Raw genomic sequence first — 19,574 nt, forward strand, 5'->3', positions numbered from 1 at the left:
GCAATGCCAGCTCGTGGGGCTGCTCTGCTCACTCAGCTCAGTGTGGTAAATGTTCTTTAAGCCCAGTGGCACAGCAGAGAGAGCAAAACCCAGGGATTACAAACAGGGAGCAGCAACTTTGGGGTTCAGCCGTCCCAGAGCTGGCTGGGCAAGCTCAGGGTGAAGCTGCAGTGCCCTGGCTCCCTCAGCAGCACAGCGAGGAGAACTCTGAGCCTGCAGCCCCTTCCCTTCCAAACCCCTCCCAAATATTTGACTGCACCCACACGGAGCCAAAGTTCCCCTCTGGAGCTCTGGGAGCGCCTGGGTTTGGGAGCACCAAATCCCCCCGTGGCAGCAGCAGTGCAGGGAGCTCAGTGAGGTCTCACCTCTTGTTTTACCTCTTCAAATAATCTGGGAATGCTGAAACCACTCTGGATCCAGGGACAGGCACCTCCCTCTGATAACCCCAGGTACCAGATCCTGGAGCACCTGGCTCTGCTCCTGAAGCTGCTGCATCCCACCCTGGATTTATTTCTGCCCCTAAAACCCACCCTGGATTTATTTCTGCCCCTAAAACCCACCCTGGATTTATTTCTGCCCCTGTAACCCCACCCTGGATTTATTTCTGCCCCTATAACCCCACCGTGGATTTATTTCTGCCCCTGTAACCCCACCCTGGATTTATTTCTGCCCCTGTATTTTTTGGGAACAGGTTTCCCATCCCCAGAGTTCTCTACAAAGCAGGGATTGAGACTTTTTGACACAGCTCTGCTTTAGGTGTGCTGCATTTTGGGGCATCCTGGGTGCATCAGCACAGCAGTAAGAGAGGAAGAAAACCCAAATCCCAGTGCTGGGCAGGCTGGAAAAGGCTTTTAAATCCTCTTCTCATGCATTTACATAGCGAGCAGAGAGAGCTGGTGAGCAGCTGTGCTTGCAGGCATCAGCACCCAACCCAAATAAATTCAGTTTTTATGAGTTAAGCATCGAAATGAAAAAGAAAATTCAGCATTTCAATAGAGCAGCTGAAAATCCCCCGCTGAGGCAAATGTTGATTCAGCTCTGGAGAGTCTCTGCTGGCACGGGCTCAGTGGGACCTGAGCCTTTCTTTCACTATTGATGGGGCAGGAGTCAGCCCTGGCTTCTGGAGAGGTGCCTGGAGCAGAGGCTGGGCAGAGTTAAAGGAATAAAATGGGAATTATTAAACGGCTTTTAAAGGATTCACCTCGGGCAGTGCAAGAGCCTGGCCAGGATGGACTCCACGAGCTCTCACACTTGTGGAAGTTTTGTTCTGTTCATGTTTTGGGGTTAATGGTGCAATTCCAGGTTCTGCAGTCCCATCCTCCCAGATTCTCTCCTCGATTTGTGTTTTTACAAGTCCTGGAACCCTTCCCGTGCAGGGTCACAGAGTCCCTGGCAGTTCCCAGCTCAGAGCTCTCAGCAGTGAGGAACGAGGGGAGGGCTCCTAAATGACCCAAAACCCCTGAGCCCACGAAACCCGGGCTGTGTGTGCCGGGTGTCCCTGCAGAGCTGCTCCCTCCCAGCCCCACGGCCGGGATGTGACACGGGGATGTCACCCAGGGATGTGACCCAGGGATCTCACCCCGTCACCCCTGGCTGCTCCCTGCCGGGAGGGTTTTCCTCTCTCTGGGGCGGGTGACAGGAGCAGGGACAGCTCGGTTCTGTCACCCTGAGCAGCTCAGGAGCTCTCAGGCTGAGTGGCAGGTCCTGCAAACACAAAGAATTCCACGGCTGCTGATTCCTTCCAGCACCTCCTTCCCCAGCCCCGGGGCTGCTGTCAAAGCAGGGCTGAGCTGGAACCTGGAAAATCTGTGCTCAACACCCATTTAATGAAGTTTGGGATAATCTCTGGGCTGTGTGTTCGGCCTTATTAGTGCCTCAGAGTGTAAAATATTAATTCTGTCGGGTACAGCAGGAAGAAAAGGAGTGTTTTGGTAGCTGGTAATCCTTAGGCAGGTGTGCTGGGGAGTGTCACTGTTCTCTCCTCCGTCACTGACAAATGGGCTTTGGATTTCTCTGCTCTCAGGGCTGTTCCTGGTTCGTTCAGGGCCTTTGAAAATCGGGTTTTTAAATGTTCTCTCGACTGGACAGGGAGCTGGAGTGAAGCTCCAGGAGTGCTTTGGTCACTTCTTGTGGCCTGGCTGTGATGGAAATGGAAAATCTGAAATCTGCAGGTGTGGGACCGAGAAATGGAAATGGGGCTAAAGCTGCCCCAGGGGAGTTCATCAGTTCTGTCACCACTGCCCTGCTCTGTCCCTCAGAAACCTCCCTGCCCTGCTACTAAAGTGCCAAATAACCCTGATATTAGAGATAAAGAAACATTTATCTCTAATATTATTTATCTCTAATATTATTTAAACTCAGGCTTTCAAATTAATACACCCAACCCCAAATTCAGCTCGCTGGACTCTGCTTATCTTTACCTGAATGATGCTGAGGGGCTTTGGAGCTTCAGGAGCCAATTCCCACCTGGAAATCCTGGGATGGAGAAGGAGCAGCAGGAAATTCCAAACTGGAAATCCTGGGATGGAGAAGGAGCAGCAGGAAATTCCAAACTGGAAATCCTGGGATGGAGAAGGAGCAGCAGCAGGAAATTCCAAACTGGAAATCCTGGGATGGAGAAGGAGCAGCAGCCAAGGCCATGGTGAGGCACGAGGTGCAAACCTGAGCCTTAAAATTCCCTTTAAACCCCTTTGTAATGAGTGAACACTGAGAGCAAACTCAGCTCTCCCTGCACCTCCTGCCTGCTCTGCTCCTGCTGGAGCTCTCAGGAGTTTTGGGTTCTTTTTTGTTTGCTTTGCTTTTGGTTTGGGTTTGGGTTTCTTTTGTAATAAAAGGGCAGCTGTTGTGCTAAACCATTACTGATAGTTTACTGTTACTGAACTATTACTGCTGAGTGCTCTGCAGAGGTTTGTGAAATACTTTAAAATATCTTTATCACATAATATATGCATATATTTAAGATTTAAATGTGTTGTATCCACTGCTGCTTTTTCAAACGTTTAACACAGATTCTGACATTTTAATGGAGTGCTGTAGATGTTCCCAGGAATATCTGCCTGAGTTCCAAGGGTTTATTTACCGCCAGGGCTTTTAATGGAAATGTAAAATCATTTCTCTTCTGGGCAGCACACATTGCACTGCGAGCACATCAACACAACGTGAAACCCACATAAAATTCAGAAGCTGTGAGGGCTCCAGAAGCAGCCAGAGCCTGTTTTCCGTAGGTTTGTGTATTTATGGGGCTGGCACGGGCAGGATAATGGGGCTGCAGTAAAACAGCCCAGCAAAGCAGGCTGAGGATGCAGAGCCCTGGATCCTGCTGGGATCAGGGTGGGATTGCACAGGGTGGATTGTGAGCCTGCATTGCTCCAGGTGCTCATGGACCTGCAGCAGCAACGTTGGCTTTGCTTTTAAGGGATATCAGGTGCAAGTCCAATAAATGGGTTTCCATTTCACACTGCAGATGTTTCACTCTCAGGGTATGTGCAGTGTCTCGTTTGTGACTGATCTGGTATTTATATATTGGGGGTTTTTAGCTGCTTTTAAGAGTAAATTCATAATTTTTATAGTTTCCCACCCAGCAAAGATTGAGAGCTGTCATGGCTCGTACAGGACAGGCAGCTCTGGGCTGATTTTATGACGAGGGGCTCTAATGATGTGTCAGCTTTTCTGTTCTATCAAATCTCAGTTAAAGCTGGTTTGTTTGAGGTGTTTGCTGTGGACAGCACAAAACCAGTTCCATTTCCAAATTCCATTTATTTGATGCTGTTACACCTTCAGCCACGCCTTTCCCTTCCTCACCTGCTGCTCCAGGTGTTCCCACTCTGAGATTTATTCTGGCAGCAGAGGAATTTGGGGTGGTTTGAGCTCCAGGGGTGCTCAGGACTCTCTGGGGTCGGGGGCAGAGCTGCTCCAGCCCTGGGATTGCTCCAAGGCCCTGCAGGACACTCTGGGCTCTTCCACTGCCCTGGATGTGTTAAATCCATCACCCACTGTCCCCTCTTATTTAAATCCATCACCCACTGTCCCCTGTGTCCCTGCACCAGCCTGGGGCACTTCCAGCCCTGCTCCCATCCCCTCAGCCCCATCTCCAGCTGCTTCTCCTGCTGATTTTGTCCATTTTGCAGCCCCTGGGGGCTCTTCAGTCCCTTTATTGGGCACATCCCTCGGATGAGGGGGCTCTGCTGCCTCTCAGGCAGGCAGGGGAGCTGTGCACGGGCTTTTCTTCCAGCAGGAAAAAAAAAAAAAAAAAGTTTGTTTTCCTTCTGAGATTTGGCTCGTTGTGAATAAATCAATACAGCCAGGAGGTAGCGAGGTCATGAAATAGAAATGCTGGAGCGAAGCACTTCTGAATTAGATTGCTAAACTGAAAAGAAAAAAGAAGGGAGATAACTTTGTAGTTCCCCTGAATAGATAATTCCTTTTTATACAGACATGTGCTCTGGGGCCTCTCTGGGTTTGATGTGCTGCTTTGCAGCGGTGTCTGTTTTCTCTGGCTCTGTTGCCAGAAATGTTTTTAATTTTGAATGCTTGAACATGAAAGGAGAAGTTGTGAGACTTTATCATTGTGTTTGTAATGGTGGGGATGATTGTGTGAGCGAGTCCTGCAGGGACTGGGGGAGTTCAGAGTGATGGAGGTGGGGTCTGCAGCAGCTGGAGGCCCCAGCAGTGGTGACACTGAAATGTTTTAATGGTTCGGGGAATGTTCTGCCTCTGGGCACAGAGATCAACACCTTTTCCAATTGTAAACAGCATTAGAGGAGAAAGCAGGGACTCTTGATTCTGGTGCCTGTTGTATTTAGTACTCAGTGACAAGGCACACGTTTAAATAACAATTGCATTTCTGTGGAGTTTGGGGTTAAATGCTGTTTCCAATTTACAAAAAGATGATTCTTTAAAGAATCTAAATGTGTTCAGTGATCTCTGAGGTCCCTGCCAAGCCATTGGGAATGACCCCAGCTCATTCTGTGACTCCTGTAAGATCTCACAGTTCCATTCTTGACTCTATCCCACCTGGAGGCTGCTAACACAAAGGAACATCAGCAGGTATTGATGATCCCCCAGAACCGAGGTGAAATTCCAGCCCTGGAAGGCTTTGGTTTCAATTAGTGAAAGCTTCCTGTGATGATTTCCTTATCTCCGAGCATTTCCTACAGAAATGTGATCCTGCCTATCAGGACACCAGGTTGGCAAAACCCTGCAAACTTCAGCAGCAGCAGCAGCAGCAGCAGCAGCAGCCTTATCTACAGAGGGGTTCTCAGTGCCAGCAGCACTTTAATTACTGCCCAAAGATCCGTGCACTCAGAGCCGCTTTGGGATGAGATCCCTGCATTTCTCTGTATCTTCAGCAAACCAGAAGTGGGAGGCTCAGCTGCACTGCTGAGCTCTGCTGGGACAGGGATTGGAGCTGCAGGATCCTTTGTCTCTGCTCACCATCAATAGCTGAAGTCAGGCCATGAGTGTGCCCTGTGCACTGGGAAACTCCCATCCCCAGTGACCCGTGGGGTTATTAATGCTGATTTCTTCATCGTTTGTGCAAGGAGATAACAAACAGTGCTCCAGTTAATGGCAGACACTCCATAAATAGGAATAAAGATAAACTTATTTGGGACCTGGTGATGTCTTTACCAAGCAGACAAGGTACCATTAGCAGTGGCATTTTTAGCAGTGGCTCCTTATCCCAGGGATCCAAAATAGCCTGGCTGAGTCAGCTCCTTGCCCACCTCTAGCTCTATAAATTGATGCACACGTCCAGGCTGTCACCTCTCCCTGTACACTGATTCCAAATCATATTTTAATTGCATTTTGAGTCGCCCCCTCCCTCCCATGCTGGCCTGCATCCCCTCCTCTGGATCTTCCAGCAGTGGGAAGGTTTGGTTGGGATTTCAGAGGAGCTCAGAGCAGCAGCTGTGACCTGGGGTGGCCACAAACGAGGATTTCTCCTCTTGCTGGTGGAGGTTTGTGCAGCAACCACCAGCCCAGAAATGGGCAGGAGCAGCTCTGGAGGTCCCAGCTGGTCCCTGTGGCCACCACCAAGAGCATCCCTCAGAGCTGAGCCTCCCCCAGCTCCCCCAGCCCTGATTTATGGGTTAGTCAGCGTGTCACATCCCTGCAATGAGATTATAAATTCAATCTAATGAAGGGAAAATATGCTTACCAGCCCGGTGTGACAGTGCTGTGATTAAATGATTCCAGAACAGAGTTCCCTCGGTGGATTAATTTAAAACAAAAATGCAGCAGGTCCAGCTGACCTGCTCGGGGCTTCTGAGGGGTTCTGGTGCAGGAGTAATGGCTTGTGATGGTGTTGATAAAACAGAGCAGTGTGTGCAGCCCTCGGCTTTGTGTTAAACCCTCAGAGATTCGTGCTGGTGGAGCTTCCCCTCCTGCTTTGAGTCTCAGGGTGGGAAGGGAAATAAAAGAGTGAGAAAGGAACGGGGGCACCTGCCCTGCCCTGCCCAGCTGGAACACCGAGGAAGATTCCTCCAGTTCGGATTTTTAGGAGCAGGAGTTCCGTGGTAGTGGGAGGTCAGGAGGTTTTTGCTGCTTCTCCACCTGAGAGATAAAACCTCGGACTGTGCTACAGGAACCCTTGAGCCGTCCTGAGCCATTCCCCATCTCAAACCCTGGAGCTTTGATCCGGCTCAGGAAGCCCCCGGTTGTCCCCCGAGGAGGAGCTGGCACTGCCACTGAGCTGTCTGAGGTGTGGAAGTGTCTGGGAATGGCCAGGGGGGCACAGGGAAATCCCACGGCAGGGACAGGAGCCCCTTGGGCTGCTGCCCTCCCGAATTATCCCTGTGCCCGCAGGGACTGGGAGCTGCCTCGGGGCTTAAATCTGCTTGGAACCTCAAACAAGGTCACCAAAAAGAGCCAAAAATTCAGCCCCAGGTCTTGGGATGTTTGAATGTCCATCAGAGGCCGGTGAGGAGCTCTTAGTGGATGAGTTGGGATAAGCTTTGTTTTTCAGGGAGAAGAATTCTCTAACTCCCACAATCTGCCCAGGCTCTGGGGTGTTGAGCTGATTTTACTCTGATAATGCCATAAGCTGGTCTGTGATAATTGCTTTCTGTAATTGGGACGAGTTTCTGATGATGCTAATTGTGCTGCTGCCACCCAGAGAGGGGCTGAGCTAATCCGTGCCTGCCCCGGAGCTGCAGGTCCTGATGTGATCAGCCCTCCTTGGAAACCGACGGACGGGGGGTTAATTCTGAGCAGATTGAATTGCAGAGGAGAGGGAAAAAAAAAAACAACCCGATCTTTTTCTACAAACCTGCAGCATTTTATATCAGGTTTAAAGTCTGGTTCCAGACTAATTCTTAAAAGGCCAAGGATTTAATTCTGTTAAAAGCAATTTTGTGACCTCCACGGTGAGGGAAGTGAAACTGGGAGGAGTTTTGAGTTTGTTCTTCAGGCGCTGCAGTCCAGACCCCACAGCTCATCCCAGCAGGGAGATGTTTCAGGTTCTTGGCTGCTTTTATTTTCCCTGGTTGCTTTGTGAGTGTTTGTGCGGGGGCTGAAGTTTCCCAAAGGTTACATCCCTGCCAGTGACAAACATCTTTTGTCATCACGACTCCTTTCAATGTATTTTTATCCCATAAATCCATCCCTTGGCTCTCCATCTTCGAAAGCCTCCATCTGCTGAGGGAGAGCAGGGGATGGCCTTGGATAAACCCGATTTTCTTCAGGGGAGGGGGGCTGCAGTGAGGGGAGCACTGGCAGTGCCGCCCCCCCTGACAAATCCGGGCTGGATTTCACGTCCCGACACTTTGGTGTTTATGTCCCGTCTGTTTAATGCTCTCCCTTCGCTGGGATCATCATTCTTTTAAACGCTCTGCTTTAATGTAAATGTTGTAATGTTTTCTGCTCACCAAAGCCCAAAGCATTCCCAGACTCAGCAAACACAGCATCAGTGTCTGCTCCTTCCAGAGCTGAGGGGGGGATCTGGAGCCCCTCTCACCACCCCAAAAATCCCCGGGCCCGAGGAGAGTCAAAATTTATAAACACACTTGTGAAATAATGGACTCTGGGAATGCTGGCCGTGTTTGTCATTTCTCTGCCCATTCCACTGCACATAAAGTGTGCTCACCATCGAACTCCTGTCACTTGATTTATGCCCGTGTGGCTGCTCCATAATTTAAATTGAATTCCTAATTTCTTTGCTGAAAACCCCTCAGATAATTACTGTTAAGGTTAACTGCAGAAGGGGAACTGAATAGTGAGTGGATTAGATGGTTATTGTATGTCTTAGACCACAGGAAAAGGGAGCCCAATCCGGGGGATATTGTCCAGGGAAGGGTCTGGAATGGCTGGAACAGGTCTGGAATGGCTGGAACTCACTCCCAGGAATATTGTCCAGGGAAAGGTTTGGCATGGCTGGAACTCACTCCCAGGGATATTATCCAAGGAAAGGTTTGGCAAGGCTGGATTTAGCACGGCTGCTTGGTCCCTGCTCCCAGGCTGTGCCCAGGCTCCTGGGAAGTGTCCCCTGGCTGGGAGGGAGGGTGGGACACAGGAGGACTGAGAGGTGGCAAAGGGATCCCAGAGCTCAGATCTCTTCCCCATTCTCAGTATAAAAGTTGTGATGCTGAACCTCGCCCCCAGCTAAGCCACACGTGCACAGGGCTGTCCATTAAACCATGATTTAATTCCGTAGGCACCGTGTAGGATGAGGTGCCCCAGACCTGGAGCCTTTTCCAGGTGAGTTTGCAGCCCCTGGCCGGGATGTGCAGGGCTGGATCTGTCCCAGCAAAGCCGGGAGTGCTGCTGTGGAGGGAATCTGCTGCCTGGCACCAAACGTAATTGGCTTTGATGGTCAGCGTTTGCAGATTTGTTTAGGAACTGGAAAATGTACAAATTGCAGCCCATCTGCGCAGAGCTGAGTGCTAATGAGTGCCTGCAGCTACCACAGCCATAAGCTCATTACCACAAAGTTCCAAGTCCTTCCACAAGTTGCTAAACAAGGTTATTCATCTGAAGGGAGTGGAGAAGGGAGTTTGACTGCAGGGCACAGCCAGAGCTCCTCCAGATCTGGAAAAGCTGTTAAAGCAACCGCCCCCCCCGCCTTGTTCTTTGCTCTTTTAATAGAATCCGTTGATTTTATTTCTATTTTTAATTTTGCTCTCCTGTGACAGCAGCTTGCCATGCCTTAACTATTTTCTGTTAATGTTTGGAGTGGAAAGGCGCCTGGCGGGTGATTCCTGGGTGTGCTCGGAGACATTGGCTGTGAACTGGAGAAGATGGATTGGAACTCATCACACGCAGCATTTCAGGGGCTTTATGGGCCGTGGCAGCAAACACTAATGGCCTCTGTTCCCAGGGTGTTTGTGTCAGCTGGGAATCTGCTGTGATGACTCGGCTCTTCCTCCGTGTGCCATGTCAGGCGATTTCATCTTCCTGTTTCTCCACAAAAAAAGTGGAATTTATAATACTTACTGTCTATTTTATAGAGCTGGTAGTTGTCCAAGTGTTTGAACATCCAATGCATGGTGCAGCAGGAGAAATGTGTAAAAATATTTCCTATTCTCTCTCAGCTGAGATTTTATTCCATGTTCCTTGAGGGAAAATCAGCTTTTCTCAGTTAGCAGCCAAAGGAAGCATTTCCCCATCCAGTTAATGAGGTCACGAGGTGCCTCTGGCCTGCTCCACGTTCTGCTGTGCTCCTCCCTGCCAGGTGGAGTGGCTGAAGAACGAGGAGCCCATCGACTCCAACCTGGACGAGAACATCGACACCAGGGCCGACCACAACCTCATCATCCGCCAGGCGCGCCTCTCCGACTCGGGCAACTACACCTGCATGGCTGCCAACATCGTGGCCAAGAGGAGGAGCCTGTCGGCCACCGTGGTGGTCTATGGTCAGTGACAGGGGCTGGGGGCCACGAGAATGAGCCTGTCAGCCACCGTGGGGGGCTGTGGCCAGTGACAGGGGCAGGGGGACAACAGGAGGGGGCTGTCAGTCACCATGGCCAGTGAGAGGGGCTGGGGGCCAAGAGGAGGAGCCTGTTAGCCACCGTGGGGGGCTGTGGCCAGTGAGAGGGGCTGGGGGCAGAGGTGGCTGTGCCTGCCTTGCTGCCCTGCTTTGATTCGTGCTGTTGTTGCTGCGCTGATTCAAACCTGGCACACGCAGGATCCCCCAGCCAAGCCCTTCCCACTGGCACGGGTTGGGTTTGGGTTGGGGTTTGGGTTTGGGTTTGGTTTGAGTTGGGGTTCGGGTTTGAGTTTGGGTTTGGGTTTGGGTTTGAGTTTGGTTTTGGGTTTGGGTTGGGGTTTGGTTTGGGTTTGGGTTTGGTTTGGGGCTGGAGTTTGGGTTGGTGTTTCAGTTTGGGTTTGGGTTGGGGTTTGAGTTTGGGTTTTAGTTGGGGTTTGGGTTGGGGTTTGGCACTGAGGGGCTCTGTCACAGCCCCCCAGACCCCACATGTTGGTGTTTTGCAGTGAATGGGGGCTGGTCCTCGTGGACAGAGTGGTCGAGCTGCAACGCTCGCTGCGGCCGGGGCTGGCAGAAACGCTCGCGCACCTGCACCAACCCCGCGCCCCTCAACGGGGGAGCCTTCTGTGAGGGCATGTCCGTGCAGAAAATCACCTGCACCTCCCTCTGCCCCGGTGAGTGCCCCAGGAGGGCTCTGGGGGCCACACTCGGGAGAGCTTTCAGGGGAAGCGCCAGGCAGGGAGTTGGGACAGGACTGGGAAGTGCAGTTGTTGTTTAGGCTGAGCTTGGTGTGGGTGAGAGCGCAGTGTCAGGCACCTGTGACCAGGCTGAACTTACCTGGCACCACCAAAACCCTGCCAGGACAGTGCAGGGGGAGAAATCAAGGACAGCCACTGGCTCAGGGGGAGAAATCAAACACAGCCACCGGCTCAGGGGGCACAATCAGGGGCAGTCAGTGGCTCATGGAGCAAAATCAGGGGTGACCACTGACTCAGGAAGAGAAATCAGGGGTGACCACTGACTCAGGAAGAGAAATCAGGGACCTGGGTGTGGGTCTGGGCTTAGTTTAGCGGGGGGAGCTGATGTTAACACCACCAGCACTAGAAAAGCACCCTTCACCTCGCCAAAGTTTGCCCTGAAGTCCATTAGGCACGGAATTACGGAGGGCAGAGACGAAACAGAGGCTGCTGCGGGACGTCCCTGGCGGGGCAGCAGAGCTGACCGTGCTCCCCCCCGGCAGTGGACGGCGGCTGGGAGGCGTGGAGCGAGTGGTCGGTGTGCAGCCCCGAGTGCGAGCACCTGCGCGTGCGGGAGTGCGCGGCCCCCGCGCCCCGCAACGGCGGCAAGAGCTGCGAGGGCCTGGGCCAGGAGTCCGAGAACTGCACCGAGGGGCTCTGCATCCAAGGTGAGCTGCCACGGCTTCGGGGGAGCCGCTGCGGGTGGGGCTCGCGCGGCCCAGCCCTGCGCGTGGAAAGGGAGCTGGGTTTCCACGTGGAGTTTGGAGTTTTCCATGTGGAGTTTGGAGTTTTCTGGTTTTCCACATGGAGTTTGGAGTTTTCCACTTTTCTATATGGAGTTTGGAGTTCTCTGGTTTTCCACATGGAGTTTGGAGTTTGTCCAGTTTTCTATGTGGAGTTTGGAGTTTTCCACGTGGAGTTTGGAGTTTTCCAGTTTTCCATGTGGAGTTTGGAGTTTTCCATGTGGAGTTTGGAGTTTTCTGGTTTTCCATGTAGAGTTTGGAGTTTTCCAGGCTGCCGGGTTTGTGTTGTGCATTCTTTGCCTGTGGATGATCAGATGATGCTAAAATCCCAAATGCTGGGGGTTTGCAGGGTGTAACTCCGACCTCCGTGGCCAAATTCACTCCTCAGCCTCTGCCTTTCCAGCAAACGGGCAAAGCCCCCCAGGAGAATTGCGGGTGCAGGAGCCAAGGTCGGAGTTTGTTCCTTTTGCTGCCTTTAGCAGGAGTCAAACTCAGACCCGCAGCTCCCTGGGAAAGGCTTTGCCCTTCACCAGTGCCTGGGAGGCTGCTGGGGACCCAGCACGGGGAGCTGGGCAGAGCAGCCCTGCAGCTGCACAGGATCTGCACAGGGACAGATCCGGGAGATCATCCCTGCCCTGAAGGATCCGGGAGATCATCCCTGAGGGATCCGGGAATTCATCCCTGAGGGGTCCGGGAGTTCATCCCTGAGGGGTCCGGGAATTTATCCCTGAGGGGTCCGGGAGATCATCCCTGCCCTGAGGGATCCGGGAATTTATCCCTGAGGGATCTGGGAGTTCATCCCTGAGGGATCCGGGAATTCATCCCTGCCCTGAGGGATCCGGGAATTCATCCCTGAGGGATCCGGGAGATCATCCCAGAGCTGTCACCTGGTCAGGTGGAGCCGCAGCCCTGGGAGCCATCAGGAGAGCCAGGGCTGGGAGGTGTAAACAAGGATGGGTCTGGTTTCTGTAATGTTGTGTTTAAGCAGCTCTCCGTCCTTGTTTCTATGGTTCTGCATTGCCTTTTCTCTTCTAAACAAAATGAACTCTCTTTCTTTTTTTTTTTTTTTTTTCCTGAGATTTTAATACTTTCCCAGTGGCAGAGAGCATCTTGTGTATTTATTCAGGCTTCAGAGATACCTGAGCTGAGACCTTCAATCAGATTTTGCTGGGGTTTTGTGGGAGGGAGCACTCAGCACTTTAAAATTCCCAGGGCTGCAGAACAGCTGGGCCACTGGGGAGGCTTTGGGGCTCACACAGAACCATCCCCTCCTCCCGCAGTGGTTTGGGGCTGCAGCCCCCAGCCCCCAGCCCCGCTCTCCTCCATGGAAACGCCTCCCACGGGCACCTTCCCCTGGCCCAGGTGGCTCCAAGCCCTGCCCAGCACCCCCGGGCTCTGCTCCCAGGGCTGCATTCCCGTCTGGGTGCAGCTCCACTGCAGTTTCCGTGGCTCCTTCATCTCCAGGTGTGACCCTGTCCCTCCTCCACGCCTCGAGCTGTCCCCGTGTCCCCGTGTCCTCATGTCACGTTGTTTTTTAGGGCTGTAATTGCTTTCTCAGCTAACAGGGATTGATGCAATTAGCCTATTTTTTATAAAACTCTTCTCCCCTGTTCATCTTCCAGTCTGTGCCTTTCCTGCTCCGCTTCTCCTCCCGTGGGGAATTGTGGAGGAAATGCAGCCCCGAGCCACAGCAAACCAATCTCTGGGAGGTTTTTTATCAGGCACAACTCGTTAACTTTGCTCCTTCTGTGAGGCAAAAATAGAAACATTCCTTTGGTTAACAAATAAGGACTGAGCTGAAAGGGAGGATGGGAATGGAGGTGCCAGGGAAGAGCCAGCCTGAATCTGGCTGGGAAAATCCTGATCCTTGGGATGAGGCAGCGAATGAAACAGGGATCAAATGGATCAGCTCTGGGGTTCTTTACTCAGTCCCTGACCAGACAGTTTGGGAATAACCCCAAGACACCTCAGGGGAACATCCCAGTGCTCCCTTTGGCCTTAGATTCCCTGGGTGGATCCCAATGGTCCAGTCCTTACTGGGGAGCAACTGGAAGAGCTTTTCCTGCAGGGAATTTCTCCTGGGACTTGTGACACTTGTGCAGATGCAAACTTGGATGCAGGAGGAAGATCAGTGTGGGGTTTGATGGAGAGGAAGAGTTCCCAGGGCTGCCACAATGAGGCAAAGGTCACTTGGACCCCAGACAATCCCAGTTCCTCACTGGTTTCCTGTCCATTTGTTCTGCCAGTCTTTATTCCTCCCAGTATTCCCAGTTGGATGCTCGGCCAGGGTGGATTTCTCTCTCTCTCTCTCTCTCCTGCAGAGGTGAAAGCTTTCTCTTTGCTCAATAAAAGAGAGGGAGGGTTTGGAGAGCTTTTTGTTTTACTTTTATCTGTTTGCTTTAAACTTATTTTTCCTGACTTCAAAACCTATTGATTTCTTCTCCCAGTGCCCAAAACCAAAACAAACAAGTAGGGCCACAAGGACTGACCTGCAAACATGTTTTTACTAATGCACCCGGAATAATCACAAAGCAATCACAAATCATTTTATTTTCCATTTTCCAAGCAGCGCTGCTGCTGTTGCCAGGAGGCTCCTGGATGCAGGAATCTCCATTTTCATGGGAAATGCTTTTTGCTCTGCAGTTTGGTGCAGACAGCCCCTGCCAGCAGCAGGGAAGGGTTTGCTCCACTGCAGACTCGAGCCTGACCCTCCTCTCTGGCTGTTTTTGTGCCTCATTTTCCTGCAAAACCCACACCAGCCTTGGACAGGGGAAAAAAAACCAGCCCATCCCAACAGGTTTTTGGCAAAGCCAAAATCCAACAATCTTCTGGGTTAAGAATTTCTAAACTGAGCATCTTCACAAACATTAAAATGAAGAGAAGGAGCCTTGTAATCCAGCTGAGTCTCCCAGTTTTAGGGATTACTTTGGCAGGTTTTAGGTTGTAAATGGTGACTCAGGTGCTTGGCACGAGGGAGGCAGAGAAGGTTCAGTTTTGGGAGCTGCAGTCCCATAGAAATCCCCTTTAATCCCATATTTCCATCTGTTGGGGGCACATGGATGTGTGTTCATACACACACAGAGAGGTGCCATGATTTGGGGTGTATAGGTACAAAAATGTGAATAAACTGGGCATTTTTATATCTTCTAACTAATTCAAGTGCCCATCACCAGCCTTTCCATGCATCAAACACACAAAGGGATCATTAATTCTGACCTGAGTCTCTTTGCCAATGATCCACTGCAAGGTATTGAACTTCCTTCTTTCTGAGGTGTAAATAAACAACAGCATCCAATAGAGCCAACAAATAACCTGAATTAACCAAGTGAGAAATTGCTGCCAAGGAACTTCCTGAAAGGGATTTAGGGAAAAAAAAAAAAAAAAAAGGAAAAAAAAAAGAAGATTAAGAGAAAAACACGGACAACATAAAATATTCATATTGTCAGCAAACGAGGAGAAAATGTTTCATTTATAGAGTGAGACAGAAGCAATATAGGAAATAGATATGCTCCATGTAAATTTATTAAGTGCAACTTTCTCTCTTTCTCTCTCTCTCTCTCTCTCTCCCTCTCAGATAAAAAACCTCTTCATGAAATAAAATCCCAAAGTAAGTTCTTTTTTTCCTCTTGTAAATATGATTTTCCTCATCTTCCCTGCCATTTGGGTTATTTGTTTAGGAGCTAGGTGGGAGCCGAGGTTTTATGAGAGGCTTTAGGAGCTGCTGGAAGCATCTTTGGAGCAGTTCAGTGATCCCAGGTTCAGTGTGGGAGCTCCTCCTCAGCAATTTCTGACAGGGAGCCCTGGCTCCGGGCATGCCCAGCCTGGAGCTCTGGAGCACCTGGAATTAGGAAAAAAAAGAAAAGAATTCATGCAAGAGTCTGGGGGTCTTGGTGCAGACGTGGTTGTGCTGCTGGCTCTGGGCTCGCTCACCTCCCTCCTGTCTCACCTGGAAGGTGTTTCTGGGCTTTTCCCGGTGCCTGGGCATCCTCTGGGGCTGCACCTGCAGCGGGGAGACGAGGGCCAGGGTGAGAGGGACGGCCTGGAGCTGTGCCGGGATTGGAACCAGCAGGAATTTCCCCTGGAAAGGGCTGGAGAGCCTTGGCAGGGAGTGCCCAGCCCGGAGGGGGCCCCTGGGGCTGTGGCCGGTGCTTGGTGATCTCTGAGGGCTCTTCCACCCTCGGTCATTCTGTCATTTCTACTTTCCTGGCTCGTAGCTTTTTCTCAGGATGCTCAGAATCAGTTCGGGGTGCTGAGGGTGCCTTGAACCCTTCGGGTTTGTCTGGGTGTCCCCAGAATCTCCCTGGCCGTGTCCCCAGCCCTGTGCCAGGCTGGGCTCAGGCCGTGCCTTCACTTCCTTGTGCAGTTCCATTTCAGAGAGAAAATGGAGATTTTCTGGTTTACCCCAGAAACGAGAGGCAGTGGGGTTGGTTTGGGCTCTGAGGGGCTGGAGATGGAGAGGGCTCAGTTCCAGCCTGGGGCAGGGACAGAGCTCAGCTGAACTGCTCAGGAACTGCTCCACGACCTCCTGACTCATCAGGGACGAACCCAAAGCCAATTAGGAAGATAATTGAGGGACAAACTGCTCCACTGAATGATCTCTCACCCCAGTCCCTGACTTGGGACGTCTCCAAGGTGAGAACTTTGGATCGTGGCAGTGATGGGAGCTTGGGAAGGGGAGCTGGGAGAAAATCTGGGATCTCCTGTCCTGATCCCAGATCTCCCCTCCCTGCTGAGCTGGGGATGTGGGTCCAGCCCAGCCCCTGCAAAGCACTCCTTGTAAATGAGATAATTTAATCAATTACGGCTCCTAATGCACTAAACCAAATGTTTCATTTTCTGCTCCTGCACATCTTAAATTATCTTCAGGTGCTTTATGAAACTTAATCATAGTTAATAGAAACTTCATTACCATCAAATGTGCTTTCAATAAATGTTGTGTAACAGTGGCAGGAGGTGGAGTGAAAAATGGGCTGCAATTAGCACAAACATGGATCTTGGAGCAGAAAGGGATAAAAATTGTGGTGCCTGCCAGGGTCCCTCCCGCCCCTGGGCCAGGAGGATGCAGCTCATTAAGGAATAATTGGTGGACTATAAATGTTTGCTTTTCTACTTTGTTTGGTCGGTTTCCACTTTGTTCTCTTCTGGGAAAAAAAAAAAAATCAAAGCAGAACCTCACCCTGCTCTCCCAGATTTCCCATGCCTTCCTCCTTGCCTTAATTTCTGATCTCCCATGGAAGAAATTCTCCAAAAGAAAAAGATCAGAAGGTGAAGAGGCAAAAATTACTTTACAAAAACCAAACAAGCAGTGGTTGTTTCTGAAGAAACACCGAAATCTTAAACCAAGAAGAAAATCTCCTTTCTCATGGAGCTGTGTTCAATGGGAATAATTCAAACTGAATCACTCTGGGTTTGCCCTTTTAGCATAAAGCTGTTTAAAACCCCACTAAATCCTGGAAAGGCTCCCCTGCCTGTGAGCTCCGTGTTCCCCTGAGGTTTGGGGTGGCTTTTCCTGGCACTGGGGCAGTTCTGGGATCACCTGGGTGACTCTGGCAGCTGCTCCATGGAACAGAGCAGGGACCGATTTATTCCAGGGAAGGAACCTCAGGAAGAATTCCTGTGAGAGGTTTTAATCATCAAATTTATAGACCAGTGTCCAATTCAGGCTCTGGAGATACTTTGGAGTCAATGAAAAGAAAATTCTTCTCCTCAGAAAGATTTTGCTTGAGTCAAACCTCTCCCATTATTTTTTTTAATTCTATGCCCTCCCTCTCATCTTTAACCCATGTACAACAGTTTAAAAGTGGGAAAGTGGAATTGCCTGACCTGGGAATCGATGGGAAAGGAGATGCTGAAGCACTCGAGGAGATTTAGGGTCAGAAATTGCAGCTCCAGTGAGCACCTGAGGAGTGGCTCATGCAGGGAGGGCAGGACATCAGCTCTGGGATTCTCCCCCATTGCTGCCCTGGGGGCTGGAAGTTTTTCCTGCCAGGATATTTCTGCATCTCTCAGACTCGATGATTTATCCTCCCAGAAAGGCAGGAGGGATAATTCACATTTCCAGCACCTTCCTTTTTTAAAGCAGAGATCCAAAGGGAGGAGGTGAAGATGCTTTGTGGTGCAATAACCACGAGCTCCCGATGGCTCCCTGGGAAGGGAAAGACCCCGAATTGTTCCTGGGTTTCTGGAGATCCATCCCCTCCCTCCTCCTGCCTCATTCATTGCTCTAATTACCCACAGAAATTAAGTCAACAATAGCGTTTCATAATTAATTCCCTGTAACAACAAAGCAACTTGGGAATAGGAAATTGGAAGAAATAGAAATGTAATTATTGTCTGCACTTCCCTTCCTGCACCTGGTGCTGGGGAACAAACCAGAGCTGTGCCAGGGGGGCTTTGGACTGGGGTTTGTGTTGTTCTGGTCTGGACTGAGACGATTCCAGTTTGCCTTGGTGACCCTGGGGCTTTGCATTTGCTTTTTCTGTCTGGCTTCTCCCATTGTTACATTGCCAGCCAGGATCTCACTCTCTGCAATCCCTGAGCCCACAGTGCTCAAAACTCCCTTTACAGCATTTTTCAAGGGGGGAATCTCATGGGAAAAAAACAACCAACAAACAAAAGCTTCTGTTCTAGTGATTGATTTGGTAGAACTGCATGGCAGTGGAATTGTTCTGGGAAGTTGGATTTTGTCACCTCACCAGTTTGTTCAGTGTGGCTTCCTGACCTGCCACAGAAGGCAGATTGGAAATGGGTTAACTGCACCACTTAATTAGTGGCTTGTTTTTATTTTTCCTGTCTTTACTTAGAGTTAGGATTAAAATCATGAAGGAGACGAATTTCTATTTGTATTTGGTTGTTTATTAAATCTTACCTAAAGTACAGAGAATTCTGTAATATTTCTAGCTACCAGCTAAAAGCGAAGAAAATGGAGACTCAGAAATACAATTTAATAGGAAAAAAAGAGAAAAATAAAATACATGCAATAGTACAAAGGAAAAAGCACGGATAGAATCAGAATACAGCCTGACACCCCACTGGTTCTGGAGGTGGTGGCAGTCCGGGTGAGGTGCTCTTGTTGAAGGAGTGATGCCACAGAAAGCTCTGGTAGCTCCTGTCCTCTGCAGACCAGTGGGTAAGGGACTGCTGTTCCAAATCTCAGTTTTTATCCAGGTAGGAAATGCTCGGCTCCTGCCCTGGCTGGAGCATCTCCCCATGGGATGATGGAATTTGATCAGCCCTGCCCTGGGACTGCACGGCCATGAACAGGAGAGATCTCCTGGAGGGAGGATGGGTCCTGGAAGGGATAAAAACCCTGTCCCAGCTGGTTTATAAAATATGGCCCGTTAGCAGGAGGTCTCCCCCTGCACACAGGATGGATTTAGAGATCAGCATCTCTGCCCCACCCGGTCCCCACAGCTGCCCAGAGAATCCACACTCGTGGGCACATCTTTACACTGTAGCCCAGGACACCAGCGTGAGAATTGATAAAAGATTGCTGTCAATCACAAAAGCGTTGGGGTTTGTGTAAACCAGAGTACTAAGCTCTGAAGTGAAGCATGGACACTGGATAAAGGAAATTATATGATTAAATCATTCTGTTTAAAATCACCCTGTTATGTTGTATTATGTTACATTGTATTATGTTTTGTGATGTTTTCCAAATAAGTTGTATCGGCTACCAGCTTGCAAGATCAGACTTCCCAAAAAGCCCTTCCTGCCTTTGTCTGATCAATACTGATCAATGATTTTCCAATAGCCCTTCCTGCCTTTGTCTGATCAATGCTGATCAATGATTTTCCAATAGCCCTTCCTGCCTTTGTCTGATCAATGCTGATCAATGATTTCCCAATAGCCCTTCCTGCCTTTGTCTGATCAGTGATTTCCCAATAGCCCTTCCTGCCTTTGTCTGATCAATGCTGATCAATGATTTCCCAATAGCCCTTCCTGCCTTTGTCTGATCAATGCTGCCAATCCCAAAAACCAGACTCCAGAATTTCTCTGGAGGTTCTCTCCAAGGCCCAGCTGGCTGTGACTGATCATCACCCAAAGGCTTTGTGAATTTGTGTGAGGGTGTTCATTCAACCACCACTGCTTATGACAACAAAAAAAACCCCCAAAAATTATTGATTACAAGGAGAACCCACAGTGTAAGAAGAGGCTGCAAACCGAGGTTTGGTG

General features: G+C 50.3%; 1 protein-coding gene across 5 annotated transcripts in view; it reads left to right on the forward strand.

Annotated features, from left to right (window-relative positions):
• UNC5D (unc-5 netrin receptor D) overlaps positions 1-19,574 on the forward strand; it is a 78,916-nt gene that overhangs the window by 38,068 nt on the left and 21,274 nt on the right. For all 5 annotated transcript variants that reach the window (XM_088179823.1, XM_088179826.1, XM_088179822.1 and 2 more), the window contains 3 exons: positions 9,668-9,848; positions 10,426-10,593; positions 11,160-11,324. In XM_088179823.1, the coding sequence (XP_088035949.1) occupies positions 9,668-9,848; positions 10,426-10,593; positions 11,160-11,324 (514 nt within the window). The remainder of the gene's footprint in view (positions 1-9,667; positions 9,849-10,425; positions 10,594-11,159; positions 11,325-19,574) is intronic.

Source organism: Sturnus vulgaris, chromosome 28 (genome assembly GCF_052056855.1).
Source record: "Sturnus vulgaris isolate bStuVul1 chromosome 28, bStuVul1.hap1, whole genome shotgun sequence".
Classification (NCBI taxonomy): domain Eukaryota; kingdom Metazoa; phylum Chordata; class Aves; order Passeriformes; family Sturnidae; genus Sturnus; species Sturnus vulgaris.